Source organism: Equus przewalskii, chromosome 11 (genome assembly GCF_037783145.1).
Source record: "Equus przewalskii isolate Varuska chromosome 11, EquPr2, whole genome shotgun sequence".
NCBI lineage: Eukaryota > Metazoa > Chordata > Mammalia > Perissodactyla > Equidae > Equus > Equus przewalskii.
The window spans coordinates 33,456,201-33,471,531 of NC_091841.1; the positions used below are offsets into that span (position 1 = coordinate 33,456,201).

At 64.5% G+C, this 15,331-nt stretch overlaps 1 protein-coding gene across 1 annotated transcript in view; it reads left to right on the forward strand.

The window, feature by feature from the left end:
• The first annotated feature begins 1,255 nt into the window (after positions 1–1,255).
• LOC103545000 (mucin-2-like) overlaps positions 1,256–15,331 on the forward strand; it is a 29,281-nt gene continuing 15,205 nt past the window's right edge. Inside the window, 30 exon segments of the mRNA XM_070564655.1 lie at positions 1,256–1,389; positions 2,427–2,697; positions 3,671–3,785; positions 4,164–4,254; positions 4,337–4,446; positions 4,635–4,845; positions 5,162–5,287; positions 5,893–6,010; positions 6,129–6,267; positions 6,356–6,466; positions 6,549–6,618; positions 6,739–6,876; positions 6,965–7,129; positions 7,566–7,660; positions 8,045–8,171; positions 8,557–8,812; positions 8,959–9,011; positions 9,173–9,273; positions 9,781–9,932; positions 10,250–10,388; positions 10,687–10,797; positions 10,883–11,062; positions 11,200–11,292; positions 11,294–11,440; positions 11,961–12,117; positions 12,356–12,487; positions 13,182–13,329; positions 13,909–13,952; positions 14,342–14,545; positions 15,016–15,039. Of these exon segments, the coding sequence (XP_070420756.1) occupies positions 1,314–1,389; positions 2,427–2,697; positions 3,671–3,785; positions 4,164–4,254; positions 4,337–4,446; positions 4,635–4,845; positions 5,162–5,287; positions 5,893–6,010; positions 6,129–6,267; positions 6,356–6,466; positions 6,549–6,618; positions 6,739–6,876; positions 6,965–7,129; positions 7,566–7,660; positions 8,045–8,171; positions 8,557–8,812; positions 8,959–9,011; positions 9,173–9,273; positions 9,781–9,932; positions 10,250–10,388; positions 10,687–10,797; positions 10,883–11,062; positions 11,200–11,292; positions 11,294–11,440; positions 11,961–12,117; positions 12,356–12,487; positions 13,182–13,329; positions 13,909–13,952; positions 14,342–14,545; positions 15,016–15,039 (3,904 nt within the window). The 5' untranslated portion in view covers positions 1,256–1,313.

Consider the following 15,331-nt stretch of genomic DNA (forward strand, 5'->3'; position numbering starts at 1 on the left):
CTCTCTCACTGGCCAATATCAGAAGCCAAATTCAGGATGCGTGTCTGTTTTCTGGAGGAAGAAAGTGTAGGGAGGGGAGGGCCCCTGACCTCAGTTTACCCACCCGGTGCCTGGTGGGGCCTGCCTATGCACTCCTAGGCTGGTCACGCTCTAGGGTGGTAGCGAGGGCGCCATGGCTAGTGGCTTCCAATGTTGGGGCAGGTACAAGTTCAAATGCCACACCATGATTCCTCAGGGCATTTCCAGACAGATTTTGGGCTCAGCTCGAGGGTCTGAGATTCATCAGAGGCCACAGCTCCTCTCTTTGGGACAGGACCCTCCCACCGTGAGAGGTGTGGCCCCGGGGAGCCCAGGCAGGCTGTCCCTGCCCTCCAGCCCCCTGTGGCCAGCACTCCGCTCTCCCTACACATCCTGGGGAGGCTGGGGGTGGGCGGGCCTGTGCTCGGGGTCGGGCCGCCTCCCTACCAGCAGCAGCCCTGAGGCCTGTGCCTGCCCGTAGCTGTGTCCGGAACCCAGGCCCCGTTCCCCACGGGATGGCCACTTGTGGCCTTGAGCCAGTTGCCCTGTGGCCCAGAGGACCGATTCCATAAAGCGTCCCCTGGCTGGGTTCCCCAAGTTCTGATTACAGGTAATCCAGGGACTGGCTCAGCTTGGGGAAAGGAGGGGATTAGAGGGTGGGCTGGAGCCGGGGGCCCCTGATGGAGCTCAATAAGCTGCCAGCTGAGATTGTCCTGGAGCAGAGCCCATGGGGAGACGGGGTGGCCCCCAGGACTCTACAGGAGCCCACACCCTCCCTGCCTTGGGGGGCTGGGTGCAGGGAGGGCAGGACCCCTGGTTGGGGAGGCTGGGGCCCAGGTGATCTCCCAACCAGGCTGAGCCCCTGGCGCTGCCCGAGCTCTGTGGGGCACTGGACCTGGTGTGCTGGGGGCCATGGGGAAGAGCAGCCTGCAGGACAGGCTCCTGGCAGGATCTCCCGCCCGAGGGCCTGGACCCGCTTGTAGCGGGGAGGGACGAAGTTCCGAAGTTCAAGTTCCCTTGGGCGTGTGTCGGAATTGGGGTAATTGGGTTTTCCGCATCCTGAGGAGGGTCACCTTTACCTAGGGAGCAATAAAAAGATAAACCTCAGCTAACCTGAGTCAATATTTCCTCGCGGCCCAGGGGAGGCCCCCAGAGCTGATTTCTCTATAATCTGGCTAAGGCCCCACCCACCCCTCGCCCTTCCCCTGCCCTCTTGCCTTCTGATGGCCCTGCGGGGCATATAAGGCCTGGACACCTGTCCGCTGTTGCTCTCCCACACCAGCCTCTGAGCCACCATGGGGCTGCCACTAGCCCGCCTAGTGGCCCTCTGCCTGGCCCTGACCTTGGCCAGGGGCGAGGAGCTGCGGAAAGGTGAGGGGCAGCGGGCAGCGCTATGGGCAGCACGACCTGAGGGTACAGGACATCCGGGGCAGCCCAGCGCAGACGGTCATACCTGGGAGGAGGAGGCGATCCTCTTCTGCCAGCATTTGGGGCAGCCTGGCATCTTCTGGGGTAGACAGGCTGGGTCCAGCTTCCTGCAGCCCCCACCCCTGCTGACTTTGGGTGGAGGGAAGGAAGGAGGGAGGGAAGGAAGGAGCGAAGGGAGGAGGGAGGGAGGGAAGGAGAGAAGGAAGGAAAGAGGGAGGGAGTGAGGGAGGGAATGAAAGAAGGGAGGGAAGGAGGGACAGAGGGAATCGGGTGGTCTTGGGCTCCCTTCATCCCTTTGAAGGCGAGCCCCAGGATGGAGTATTTCTGAGGGGCGATACCAGGTGGAAACACCTGGATTGGGCCGTTGTCCATGGGTGTTGGGGAGGCAGGTCCCAGGGAGCCTGGGAAGGCAAGGCCAAGATGACCCCTTCTGCAGATCAGGGCGTTGGGCCGACTGCTGGAGGGGTGGCTTCAGCCAGAGAAGACTGAGAATGTAGGATGGGGACATCTCCATCCCACAGGGCTGTGTGAGAAAGCCACTGGGGGTTCCCTGGGCATGTTTGGCCAGACATGAGGTGGGGACTCTTGGAGGGGTCCAGCACTGTCCTTCTGCTGGATGAGGGGCGGCTGGGTGTGGCATCGAGTGGATGGAATGTGACAGTGACCAGGGGTTGGGAGGCACTGGGCCAGGTGGACAGGGCACTCAGGGGGCCCGAGAGACCCCTGCCCCCACTGCCTGCCGGGCCAATGGCCGTTTGCCTCACCAGGCTGGGGTGCAAGGGCGCAAAACGGGAGACATCCTTTCAGGGGGTTGAGACCCCTGGGCACGGCGACGACAGTTGGCAGAGGCCCCTCCTGCAGGACCACCTGAGCCGCTTCAGCTGCCTCTGGAGGGTCCTGAGGGCGGTGGCCGGGCTGGGGCCTGGGGACGAGCCTGAGGGCGGCCTGGGGGGCTCACACTCCGTCCCCCTGCTCCCCAGAGGGCAGAACGCACAACCATGGCCACAACGTCTGCAGCACCTGGGGCGACTTCCACTACAAGACCTTCGATGGCGACGTCTTCCGCTTTCCCGGCCTCTGCGACTACAACTTCGCCTCGGACTGCCGTGACACCTACAAGGAGTTTGCTGTGCACCTGAAGCGGGGCCCGGGCCGCAAGGGTGGCCGCCCCCAGGTCGAGTACATCCTGCTGACCGTCAAGGACGACACGGTTTACCTCACTCCCAAGCTGGCTGTGCTGAACGGGGCCATGTGAGTGTGGTCGGGCGGCGTCCCCCCAACATCCTAGAAAGGGGGCCCCATGGCTTCTGTGGGCAAGCAGGAGCCTGGCCAGCCCCCACAAGCCCCTCTCTACCCCAGCACAAGGCTAAGGAGAGCACTGGGGTTTGAGTTCAGGTCATTGATTCATTCAGCAAACACTGATGAGCCCCATGGGTGAAGGACCAGGGAGGGGACTTTATTTCTCCTGCGAGTCTCGCAGCCCTGTGGCTCGGAGCCCACCAGGCTCTGGGCATGCATGGGGGACAGGTGGCCGTCCTGGTGGGGGTGGCCTGGCAGCCTCTGGGGAGGAGGCCTTGGACCCTGCTGTCCCAGGCTAGATATACAGAGGCCATGCAGGGTGGGGCCTGTGGGAGCCCCCAGCCCCCTGCCCCAGCCTTTGTCCCCCATTGTGTCCGGAACAATGGAGCCTAAGTGCATTCCTGCCTGGCGGCTCCCCACCTGCGGGGTCCACCTTCTCCCTGTGCCAGGGGATCTTGTTTCCCCTAGAGGCTGCAGCCCTGGCAGCCAGCCCCAGTCTCAGGGTGGGGGTGGGGACAGGGCCCACGGAGGCAGAGTTTGGGGTGAGCACAGAGCCAGGGCCCACCCTGGGCGGTGGATGGGGAAGCCCCTCTCCATTCTCAGGGCTCATGGGGCTCCTGCCCAGGACAGACCCAGAGGAGGGGTGCAGAGATGGGGAAGGGCAGGCAGGGTGTGGCTCCCCCTGAAGAAGCCCGGCCAGCCCAGGTGGAGAGGAACTCTGGCCACTGCTCAAGTCCCCTGAGAGGGCAGACAAGGCCTTTTGTGGCCACAGGGCAGGAGCTGGCCTGGCAGGGCTGGCTGAGAGGCTGAGGCCAGGCCATCCCAGCCCACACGATGCACAGCCTCAGTCACCTCTGTGTAGCGGGACCCCTGGCCCTGGCTGGGCGGCTCTGTGGGCTGGCTCGTGACCCTGTTGCCCCCCCAGGGTCAGCACCCCGCACTACAGCCCTGGGCTGCTCATCGAGAGGAACGACGCCTACACCAAGGTCTACTCCCGTGCCGGCCTCACCCTCATGTGGGACCGGGAGGACTCGCTCATGGTGGGTGCCGCCCCAGCGCCACAGGGCCCTGGGGGCCGAGGGGACTCCATCAGAGCTCTGGGACTCCAGGGGAGCAGAGGATTGCCAGTGGTCCCATCCTCACCAAGAGGGGTGTCCAGGGTGGGCTGGGAGTGTGGAGCAGCCTGTCCGCTGGTGGAGAAGGCTGGCGGCAGAGGCGGGACCACCCAGCCCACCCAGCAGGGCACCCTCGCGGCTTCGGGTGGTGGGCCAGTCCTCCCCATCTCCCAATCCCCTCCTGGTCCTCAGTGATGCCAGGACACCCCCTGGCTGCCCACAGCCCTCCTGCTACACCCATTCAAACAAGTTGCGGGTGCTGCCTGGCCATGGCCGCTCACCTGCTCTCACTTCCCCTGGCAGCTGGAGCTGGACAGTAAATTCCAGAACCACACGTGCGGGCTCTGTGGGGACTACAACGGCCTGCAGAGCTACTCCGAGTTCCTGTCTGATGGTGAGGGCCTCCTCGGGGGCCTAGGGGGCGGGTGTGTGCAGACTCCCGGGTGCCCCTCGCTGACCGGCTGTGCCCCCCACAGGCATGCTCTTCAGTGCTGTCCAGTTCGGGAACATGCAGAAGATCAACAAGCCCGAGGTGGTGTGCGATGACCCCGAGGAGGGGCAGACCCCTGAGTCCTGCTCTGAGCACGTGAGTGGCTGGCCAGAGACCCCTGCCCAGGGGAGGAGCCATTCCCCGGGGGGGGACCCTATGGGAGCAGTGCCCACCCCATTCCCTAGAGGGCCCTGTGCCCGCTGGTCTCTGCTGGGGGCCCCCCGTGGTGTGGAAGGGAGGAGGGCGTGAGCAGCCCCCGCCTACCACCCGTGTCTGCCCACCAGCGCGCCGAGTGCGAGAAGCTGCTGACAGCCGCGGCCTTCAAGGACTGCCTGGGCCTGGTGCCGCTGGAGCCGTACGTACGGGCCTGTGTGCAGGACCGTTGCCAGTGCCCCTCGGGCGTTTCCTGCGTCTGCAGCACCCTGGCTGAGTTCTCCCGCCAGTGCTCGCACGCCGGCGGGCGCCCCGGGAACTGGAGGACTGGCACTCTCTGTCGTAAGCGCCACGCGCATGAATTGGGAGGGCGGGGACCCAGGGGCACATGGGGGACGATCCACCAATGCACAGGGAGCGCTGAAGCCTTGCCGGCCCAGGGCAGGGCAGCCTGGTGCCCTGGATCAGGAGCCACGTCTCTACCCACCCTTGAGGCGGCCTTGGCTTTGGGGTGGGTGGGAGAAACCGCCTGGGTGGGAGTCTAGAGCCCTCTGGGTGCACCCCACGGGCAGGTCCAGCCTCTCCCCTCCCCCACCAGCTGCCCTCCACCCTTGGTGTAAGTGCCTCACGTCTCAGGGACCGTCCTTTGCCCTTCTAGCCAAGAGCTGCCCCGGGAACATGGTTTACCTGGAGAGCGGCTCGCCCTGCATGGACACCTGCTCACACCTGGAGGTCAGCAGCCTGTGTGAGGAGCACCGCATGGATGGCTGTTTCTGCCCTGAAGGTGTGCACTGGGGCACCCACAGGCATGCGGGGGCAGGAGGGGTGGTGCCCTGATACAGCCCACCCTTGCCTGAGGGCCCTGGGACCAGTGGCCTTGGGTTTTTGGCTGCACCGGGGGGACAGCCATGCTGGGATGGTGGTGCCGGGTGGTGGGGGCAGCAATGGCACAGGAAGCGAGGAACGGTGACCCCACTGAAATTGAAGGACGAGGAACAGGGAGAAAGGGCACAAATGCTGAAGTTCCCACCTCATTCACACACGATGGCGGCTTCCAGGAGTCTGGGGGAAAGGAACCTTCCTGGTTGTCACCCCTTGACAGACCTCCTCCTGTCCGGCCCATGGAGCCTGAAGGACCCCGGGAAGGGGCCTGACTCTCAGGCCCCCGTGGCACGGCCCTGACCAGACACTGTGTGGGGACCATGGTGTCACCCAAAGGACCAGAGGTGCTTGTGGGAGGGAGGCCTGGCTGGCAGCCCCCCCTCGGGGATTCCGGCATCTTCCGGAGGCTGTCCCACGGCTGTGGCTTTGGCAATGGCAGCCCCTTTGTGGGGAATCTGGCACTTTCCGAGGCCAGCGAGTGTAACGCCCCGCCTGGCGCTGTCCCAGGCACCGTGTACGATGACATTGCGGGCGGCGGCTGCATCCCCGTGAGCCAGTGCCACTGCAAGCTGCAGGGACAGAAGTACGCGCCCGGCCAGAAGATCACCAAGGACTGCGAGCAGTGGTGGGTCCCGGGGGCCGGGGCTGGGGTCCAGATTGTGGAGGGTCCTGGGGATCTGGGCTGGAGACCCGGCAGCCTAGGGGAAGCAGCTGGGCCTGACCCTGGGCCCCACTGCCTGCAGCGTGTGCAATGCCGGCCGCTGGGTGTGCAAAGACCGGCCGTGCCCCGGGTCCTGTGCGCTGGAGGGCGGCTCCCACATCACCACCTTTGACGGGAAGAGGTACACCTTCCACGGGGACTGCTACTACGTGCTGACCAAGGTAGGTGGGCACGGCAGGCAGGTGGGCGTGGGTGGGGAGCTGGTTCCCCCCACCCCAGCCTTGCTCAGCACCCCCGCCCTCCCCGCAGAGCGACCACAATGACTCCTACGCCCTCCTGGGCGAGCTGGCCGTCTGCGGCTCCACGGACAAGCAGACCTGCCTGAAGACGGTGGTGCTGCTGGCCGACAAGAAGCAGAACGTGGGTACCCCGCCCCTGCCCTGCCGGCACCCCCGGGGGCTCCATGGCCCTCAGCCCCACCGTCCCTTGGCCTTTCCCTCAGGTGGTGGTCTTCAAGTCGGATGGCACTGTGCTCCTGAACGAGCTGCAGGTGAAATTGCCCCACGTGACGGGTGAGTGATGGGCCGGGGCCCAGATAGGGAGGGGGACGGTCCCCCTGCAGCACCAGACCCGCTTGCTGAAGGTGGGCCTGCCGAGCAGCCCCTCACCGCCCTCCCCTCTCCACCTGGCAGCGAGCTTCTCCATCTTCCAACCGTCCTCGCATCACCTCATCGTGAACACTGCCTTCGGCCTCAGGATGCAGGTCCAGCTGGTGCCGGTCATGCAGCTCTTCCTGACGCTGGACCAGGCCGCCCAGGGCCGCGTGCAGGGTGAGTGGCCCCACCTGCTCCCGCGACAGAGTCCCACGTGGGGCCTACCCTGCCAGGCCCTTCCCAACCTGGTCCCTCGGCCCCTCAGGCCTCTGTGGGAACTTCAATGGCCTGGAGGGCGATGACTTCCAGACGGCTGGTGGGCTGGTGGAGGCCACGGGGGCGAGCTTCGCCAACACCTGGAAGGTCCAGTCGAGCTGCCCCGACAAGCTGGACTGGCTGGACGACCCCTGCTCCCTCAACATCGAGAGCGGTGAGGCAGATGGGGTTCCCGGTGGGACGTGGGGGTGGGTGGAGGTGAGATGGCCTGCCCCGTTCGGGGCCCGCCTGCTGCTTTCTGCCACATGTCTGGTTTATGGTGGCCCATGATGGCAGGCCACCAAGTGACCTGGCAGAGGTACTGGACCTGCCAATGGCTGGGTGGTGGCCCTCCTCCAGCGACTGGCCTGGTGCCATGACAGGATACCCTCCCACCCGCTGTGCTGCCTAGCTCGTCCTGGGAGGCCGAGAGGGTGGGTGGTCGGTGCCCCTGTCTCGTAAGAGGCACTGTCCTGCGCTGAGTTGGCCTGGAGGGGGACCGGCTCAGTCCACAGTGGGGACAGTGTCTGCTCCAGCCTGGGCCACCAAGCAGCCAGACTCGGGGCACTTGCTGGAGGGGCCACCCCTGAGGTTCTGACCGGCCTCTGCAGCCAACTATGCCGAGCATTGGTGCTCCCTGCTGAGGAAGACGGAGTCCCCCTTCGGCAGGTGTCACTCGGTTGTGGACCCGGCTGAGTACTACAAGGTGGGTGGGACCCGCACCTGCCCTCCCCAACCCCTGCTCCGTGACAGGAAGGTGTGCCCAGTGCGCCTGGCTGAGCCTGACTGGCTGCCTGTGAGGTTCCCGCTAGTGGCTGCTGAGTGTGTGTGCGTGTAAGCATGTGTGTGAGTGTGCATACACGTATGTGTCTCTGTACACGTGTAAATTTTGTGCACATGTGTGTGTGAGCATGTGTGAGTGTGTGTATGTGTATGCGTTTGTACGTGTGGAAGTGGGAGTTTAAGCGTGCTCACGTTTGTATATGTGTGGGTGCATGTATACTAGTGCGTGTCCAGGAGTGCTTGCACACGTGTGTGAGTTCCCAAGCCCAGCTCCCTCCCTCACTGCCCTGCCTCGGTTTACCCCCAGAGGTGCAAGTACGACACGTGCAACTGCCAGAACAACGAGGAGTGTCTGTGCGCCGCCCTGTCCTCCTACGCCCGTGCCTGTGCCGCCAAGGGCGTCACGCTGCGGGGCTGGCGGGAGAACGTCTGCAGTGAGTGCCGTCCCCTGCTGGCGTCCTGGGCTCGGGGTCCTGGCTTCTCCATGGGGCGGGGGGCTGGGGCTCGGCCTTCGATTCAGCCCCTGTCCCCAGTGTCAGCTCACCCTGAGTCCAGGGAGAGGGATCGGTCCACCACCAGCGGGTGATGCGTCTTCCAGCTTCCTCTGCCCAGGAAGGCGGGAAACCGGTGCTCGGCTGCTCCCCACTTGTGGGGAGGGGTCCGAACTGTGGCCGCTGCCCCTTTGCGCAGACAGGGAGGCATGTGTGGTGGGGCACCTGTGCAGCCAGGGCGACCCCAGGATGACAGCTCCGCTGGCCGCCTGCGGGGACGTGGCTGGGGCCGTCCCTTGTCCCTCACGCTGGCCCTGCCCCTCTGCAGACAAGGACGTGGGCTCCTGCCCCAACTCGCAGATCTTCCTGTACAACCTGACCACCTGCCAGCAGACCTGCCGCTCGCTGTCCGAGGCCGACGCCCACTGCCTCCAGGGCTTCGCGCCCGTGGACGGCTGCGGCTGCCCCGACCGCACCTTCCTGGACGAGAAGGGCCGCTGTGTGCCCCTGGCTAAGTGCTCCTGCTACCACCGAGGGCTCTACCTGGATGCGGGAGAGGTGGTCCTGAGGCAGGAGGAGCGGTGGTGAGTGGCCTGGGGCCTGGAGGGAGGGAGGGCATGGGGGTGGGCAGGGCCAGCTCTACCTGGGGAAGCCCCCTCCCCACCCCTTCCCACAGAGTCTCTGGGGCTGTCCTCAAAGGGCCCCGTTCACCTTCCCACTCTCCCTGCAGCGTGTGCCGCAACGGGAGGCTGCACTGCAATCCAGTCAAGCTGATTGGCGAGAGTAAGTGAACATGGCCCTGAGCCTGGCCCCCTGCCCCCGGCCCCCTGCCCCCTGCCCCCTGCCCCCTGCCCCTTGGCCTGCTCGCCCTACCCCCTCTCCATCCTGCCTGAGCCCGCCAGCCATCAACTTCAGCTGAGCTGGGGTGGCTCCTCTGTCTGTAGCCTGCAAAGCCCCAAAGATCCACATTGACTGCAACAACCAGACCGCGCTGACCATCCGGAACCCCCGTCCCCTCAGCTGCCAGACGCTGGCTGCAGGACATGTGCGTGCTGGGACCACCGTGGAGGGGAGGGTGCAGCTGGGGCAACTGGGGAGGGGTGGGGTCAGTTGGGGTGGCCGTGGAGGTGAGGGGGCAGCCGGGCTGGTGGTGGAGGGGAGGGTGTAGCCGGGGCAGCCTTGGCTCCCACCCTGACCCTGGGGCTGCTGTGCCAGGTCCTGAGGACTCATGAGGCTCATTGAGCCCTCCTGTCCCTGGGGCCTGGTGGCGGCCTGCAGGCCCCGCTCAGCCTGCCGGGGTCACAGGGGCCAGACCAGGGGCCCCCGGCAGGCAGCACTCGCGTGTCTCCCTGCCCAGCGGTGGAGGTGTCCAAGGAGGAGGGGCTCCAGGGGTGGGCCAGACAGAGGGATCAGGGGTCAAGGGGTGCAGGCGGGGGTGGGGGTGGGGGACACAAGAGGAGTCTGCAGTGTCAGAGGAGGGGCCAGCCAAGGGCAGCCAAGATCCCGGGCCTGGCATCTAATGCCTGAACCCCGCTCCGCGGCCACCCCACAGTACCAGACAGAGTGTGTGAGCGGCTGCGTGTGCCCCGAGGGGCTGATCGACGACGGCCGAGGTGGCTGCGTTGTGGAGGAGGACTGCCCCTGTGTGTACAACAAGGGCTTCTTCTCCCGCGGGGACAAGATCAAGGTGGACTGCAACACCTGGTGAGTGGCCTGGCCTGGCTGCCCTCCAGTTGGAGCGTGTCCTGGAGGCCAGGCAGACCATTGGGGCTGTTCTTCCGGGGCTGGCCGGGGCCAGCAGGGCTACATGGCCCTCCACCAGGTTGGCAAGACCCTGGCCAGGATCGGAGGGGGCGCTGGGGTGGCACTTGCTGGGCTGGTGCTGCTTTGCAGGCATTGTGTGTGAGCTGCCTGTGGAGGTGTCTGCACCGCACCTGGGCCTCGGCCAGGCTGCCCTCTGAGCAGGCGTGGGAGGCCCCAGACCCTGTATCACCTCCAGGCCCCTCTCCTACTCTCCTCAGTACCTGCCAGAGAGGACGCTGGGCGTGCACCCAGTCTGTGTGCCACGGCACCTGTGTCATCCACGGGAGCGGCCACTACATCACCTTTGATGGGAAGTACTACAACTTCGATGGACACTGCTCCTACGTGGCCGTTCAGGTGAGGCAAGGGCACCGCCAAGGCCTGCACCCGCCCGTGTCCACGCTCTGCCGGCCCTGAGCTGCTCTCAGTGGAGGCTCCTGTGGGTGTGAAGGGCCAGCCCTTTCTCCACCCTCCCATCCTGTGACCCTCTCTTGAGTGCATGGGGGGTGTGGGTGTTAGAGGTGGGTTAGGTCCCTCATGTGGCATGGTTATCCCCTCTCGACAGAGGAGGGGCTGAGGCTCAGCTGGGGTGGGGCTCCCAGTGGGGCACCTGTGGCCTGGCTGGCCTGGCTCACACTCTGCCGTGGGTCCCCAGGACTACTGCGGCCAGAACTCCTCGCTGGGCTCCTTCAGCATCATCACCGAAAATGTCCCGTGTGGCACCACGGGCGTCACCTGCTCCAAGGCCATCAAGATCTTCATCGGGGTGAGTGCTGCCCATCCCCAGGGATGTGAGGGTCCTTGGGGACCCTTGGACCTGGCCAGTGACTGGGCCTCTCCCCTGGGCACAGAGGACAGAGCTGAAGCTGGAGGACAAACACCGCGTGGTGATCCAGCGAGACGTGGGCCACCATGTGGCCTACACCACGCGGGAGGTGGGCCAGTACCTGGTGGTGGAGGCCAGCATCGGCATCATCGTCATCTGGGACAAAAGGACCACCATCTTCATCAAGCTGGCCCCCTCCTACAAGGTACGCAGCCTCCCCTGCCCACGAGGCCTCTCCAGGGCTGGTCCTGCACGCACACCGGGCCTCCCAGGCACAGCGGGGCCGTACCCCTCCCTCCCTCGAGCCCCCTCACGAAGCCCCTGGCTCGCTGGTCTCCGCAGGGCACGGTGTGCGGCCTATGTGGGAACTTCGACCAGCGCTCCAACAATGACTTCACCACACGGGACCACATGGTGGTGGAGAGCGAGCTGGACTTTCGGGAACAGCTGGAAGGAGGCCCACACCTGCCCGGACGTGAGCGCCACCCCCGAGCCGTGCACCCTGAAGCCACACCGCCGCTCCTGGGCCGAGAAGCAGTGCAGCATCATCAAGAGCCCGGTCTTCAGCGCCTGCCACAGCAAGGTGGGTGGGGGGGCGCAAGTGGTGGGCACGGGAATGGCTGTGGGTGGGCAGCATCTACCCGCCTGGTGTGCACACTGGGAGTCACTCGGCTGCATCACCTCTCGCTTCAGTGCCATCCTCCGTGTCCTTTGGACACACGACCAGAGGTCCAGCTTTCCCTCTGAGACCTCTAGCTGGACCCCCAGCCTCCTGTACCTTCCAGGAGGGAGAAAGAACACTCAGCTTCTAAGACCCGATGGTTCTCAGCTCCAAGCAGTGGGGGCGAGGGAGCAGGTGCAGGGTGGTCTGTCTCATGGCAGAAGACCCCGGGACCCTGAGGGTCTGCATGGCCAGAGTTGGCCAACCGTGTCTGGACCTCACCTGTCAGCCTCACTGGAGGCCTGGGAAACTAGTGCTGGGCGACCACCCCATGTCCCAGGTGTGGGGCTGGCCTCATGGTCCTGAGATCCTCTGGCCGCAGGGGAGGCCTGATCCCCAGAGGGCAGCACAGGCCCAGGGCACATGGTGGCTTCTCCCCCAGGTGAACCCCACACCCTTCTATGAGGCCTGTGTCTACGACTCGTGCTCCTGCGACTCGGGTGGCGACTGTGAGTGCTTCTGCTCTGCTGTGGCCGCCTACGCCCAGGAGTGCACCAAGGAGGGGGCCTGTGTGTTCTGGAGGACGCCGGACCTGTGCCGTGAGTGTCCGCCCGTCCTGGACCTGGGTGCCAGTGGGGTGGGTGGCGCAACTTACCCCTGCAAGGGATGGGGTGTATGTGGTCCCCTGCCCGCCTCCCCCAACCCAAGGATCCAAGTGTCCTTCCTCGGGGCCACTGTGCTGCCTGGGGTGGCAGGAGGGAGCTGGCCCCTCCCGGCCCGTCCCCCCGACCTGGCCTCGGCACTCACCAAGTCTGACCTCACCTCCCTCCTCCCCAGCCATATTCTGCGACTACTACAACCCCCCGCACGAGTGTGAGTGGCACTACGAGCCTTGTGGGCACCGCAGCTTGGAGACCTGCAGGACCATCAACGGCATCCACTCCAGCATCTCCTTGTCCTACCTTGAGGGTGAGCGGGGCCTCCTGGGTGAGAGTGGCCTGCCCTGCCCTGCTGGCCTGGGGCCGAAGGGCAGTGTCCTCTGGAGACCCTTGGGGTCACCCTGAGAGATGTTCTGTGGGGGCCGGGGACCCTGAGCCCCAAGGTGGGCCAGGTTCACCTTCTGCAGAGTCTGTTTGTTGATTGCACAGTGGGTTGGAGACTGAGCTATGACCCCGCCCTCTCGGGGGGAGGCAGAAAAGAAGCAGGTTAACAGGTACCGGGTGTTGTCAGGAGCAGAGAGTGCTATGGGACCTGCAGAGCAGGACGAGGGGGAGGGAGCTTTCAGAGGTGGGTCTGGGAGGCCTCTCCACGCCTTTGATCTGAGAACTAGCGACATGAAGGACTGAGCTGTGAAGTCTGGGGAGGGAGCCTCCTACCTCATGGGAGGGACATCAGGTCAGGGGCCCAGGGTGCAACCTGGAGGCTGGGTGGGGCCTGGCTGTCCCTCAGCAGGTGGCGGGACCTAGCTGTCACTTTGGCCATGTGGCACTGTTCAGGGCCCAGCTGGGGGTATGTAGGTCCCTGCCTTTCCAGTCCCTGACCTTTCCATAGGGACATCCTGCAGAGAAGGACCTGCCAGAGTGGGGCCCATGGGTGGGGTCTGGTGGACGTGGGGTCCCCCACCGTGGTCCAAGCCCTTTGCCCTGTGCCCTGTGCCCACCAGGCTGCTACCCCCGGTGCCCTAAGCACAGGCCCATCTATGATGAGGACCTGAAGAAGTGCGTCAGAAGAGACCAATGTGGCTGCTATATCAAGGGCATCCGCTACCTACCTGGAGCGTCTGTTCCCACGGATGACATCTGCCAGTCTTGGTACCTAGGCTCACATCATGGTGGACATGGGGCAGGGCAGCACACACACAGGCACACGCACACGTGCTCACATGCATGTGCCTGTGACACGGCCACACACACACCTACAGGTGCACATGCACCCACGAGCATACACATCCATGCACCCACGCACAGGCACACAAAGTGTTCACATACACAGAAGTGGACACCACACACATGCTCTCACACACACACACCTCTGGGTCACACGTGCGTGGATGCACATGCACACACTCACACACAGGAGCCAGGGCGTGGGGACCAGCCTCCTTCTGGGGAGAGGCAGGCCTTCCTTCTCAGCCTCCCTTCTGCATCAGGCTTTTACCTGCCTCGCCTCGTCCCCTCTCTGCATAGTTAACACGGGTGGCTCCTCTGGGGTGGGTCTTTGGGGCCGTGCCCTGGGCTTCTGGCAGGCTTCAGGGGCGTGGCATTGGGGGTGTGGCATTGGGGGTGTGCACAGGGGGCTCGGCCTCGGGCGTGGCGGGGAGGGCGGAGCCAGGGGGCAGAGGCGACTTTCCTCATTTTCCGGGGTCTGAAGCTGCAGCACTTCCCTTCCAGCATGTGCAGCAAGTCCTCCAAGGTCATCTGCTGGCCCGAGGAAGGTAAGCTGCCTTCTGTGGCTGCCCCCCAGGCGGCAGGCCAGACCCACCCGGAAGAGCCTGTGGCTCTCCTGTCCCTGGACCCTGGACACTCAGTCTCCTCCTCCACCCCGTGGACCCCGGGGGCCCTTCCTGGCTCAGACCTGCCTGATGGGCAGCAGCCCCTTGGGGCTCACATCCTGATGCTCCCCGTGGCAAATGCCCTCCTGTGACTCAGCTTCTCCATCCTGATGGGGACCCTTAGGGTTCTGGGGAGGGGTCCCAAGGGGGCATTGGTTTGCCGCTTGCCGGAGACCGGGGACAGCCTGCCTTTCCCTTCTGGGACAGGCCGAGAGGGGTCTTGTGAGTCTTGCTCCCAAAGTGTTGGCGTCAGCCTCCCTCCCATCCCCCAGGAAAGATTCTCAACTACACCCAGCACGGCTGCTTCTGCTACTGGGAGCTATGTGGCCCCAACGGGACGGTGGAGCAGCACTTCAACACCTGTGGGTGCACCTCTACACCCTCAACCTCCTCCACACCCACCAGCACGACCCCCGTCACCTCCACCACCGCCACCGCCACCACCATCACCACAACCACCCCCACCTCCAGCACAGGTGAGGCCCCCTTTCCTCCTGGGGCTCCTGCCTCCTCTGCACCCTGAGTCCAGTAGCAAAGGCCCTTCCAGGGGCAGGAGCACAGCTGGCGTGGCAGCTGTCACCTCTGCGCATGGGCGGGGGTTCTCGCTGACACGCGTCTCAACTCAGGAAAATGTCCCCCGGGCCCTCGGCCTTGGGAGTTGAGATGCCTGTGTCACGACCACCCTCCCGAGCCCCAACCACAGTGAAGGCGACTTGGGGACATTTCCAAAAACCAGCAAGAAAATATCCCAAGGGTTGAAGAAAGCAGAGAAATGTCCTTCAATTCCTCTGCATTTGTTCTGGTGGAAATCGGAGCTACCACTGGGCAAGCCACCAGGGGTATGACAGCCACAGGAAAAAGAAACATGTAAAATTTAAAAAGATTTTAAAAAGTCTTGAGCTGTGTAATGACATCATCTCTCTTTTTTTTTCCCACATTACTGCAGGTTCATCTTCCACTTCAACTCCGTGTAAGTCCCGTGGATGGTACTTCTGGGTGGGAGATGGGGCCAGGGGGACAGGTCACATAAACGAACTCCGAGGAGATCCCTCGAGACCCTGATGTGGGGCCAGCTGGCGGGCCATCTGCTCACAGACCGAGATGGTGCATTTGGTGACTTATTTCCCCGTATTTGAGTCCAGGGACTCACGCAGGGGGACTTGACCTGCTCTGGGTGACAACATGGTTGGTCAAGGGTTGAGACCAAGCCCCTTCCTCACTGGAATGGGTGACCTTTTGGTTGTTAATTTTTGGGCACAAGA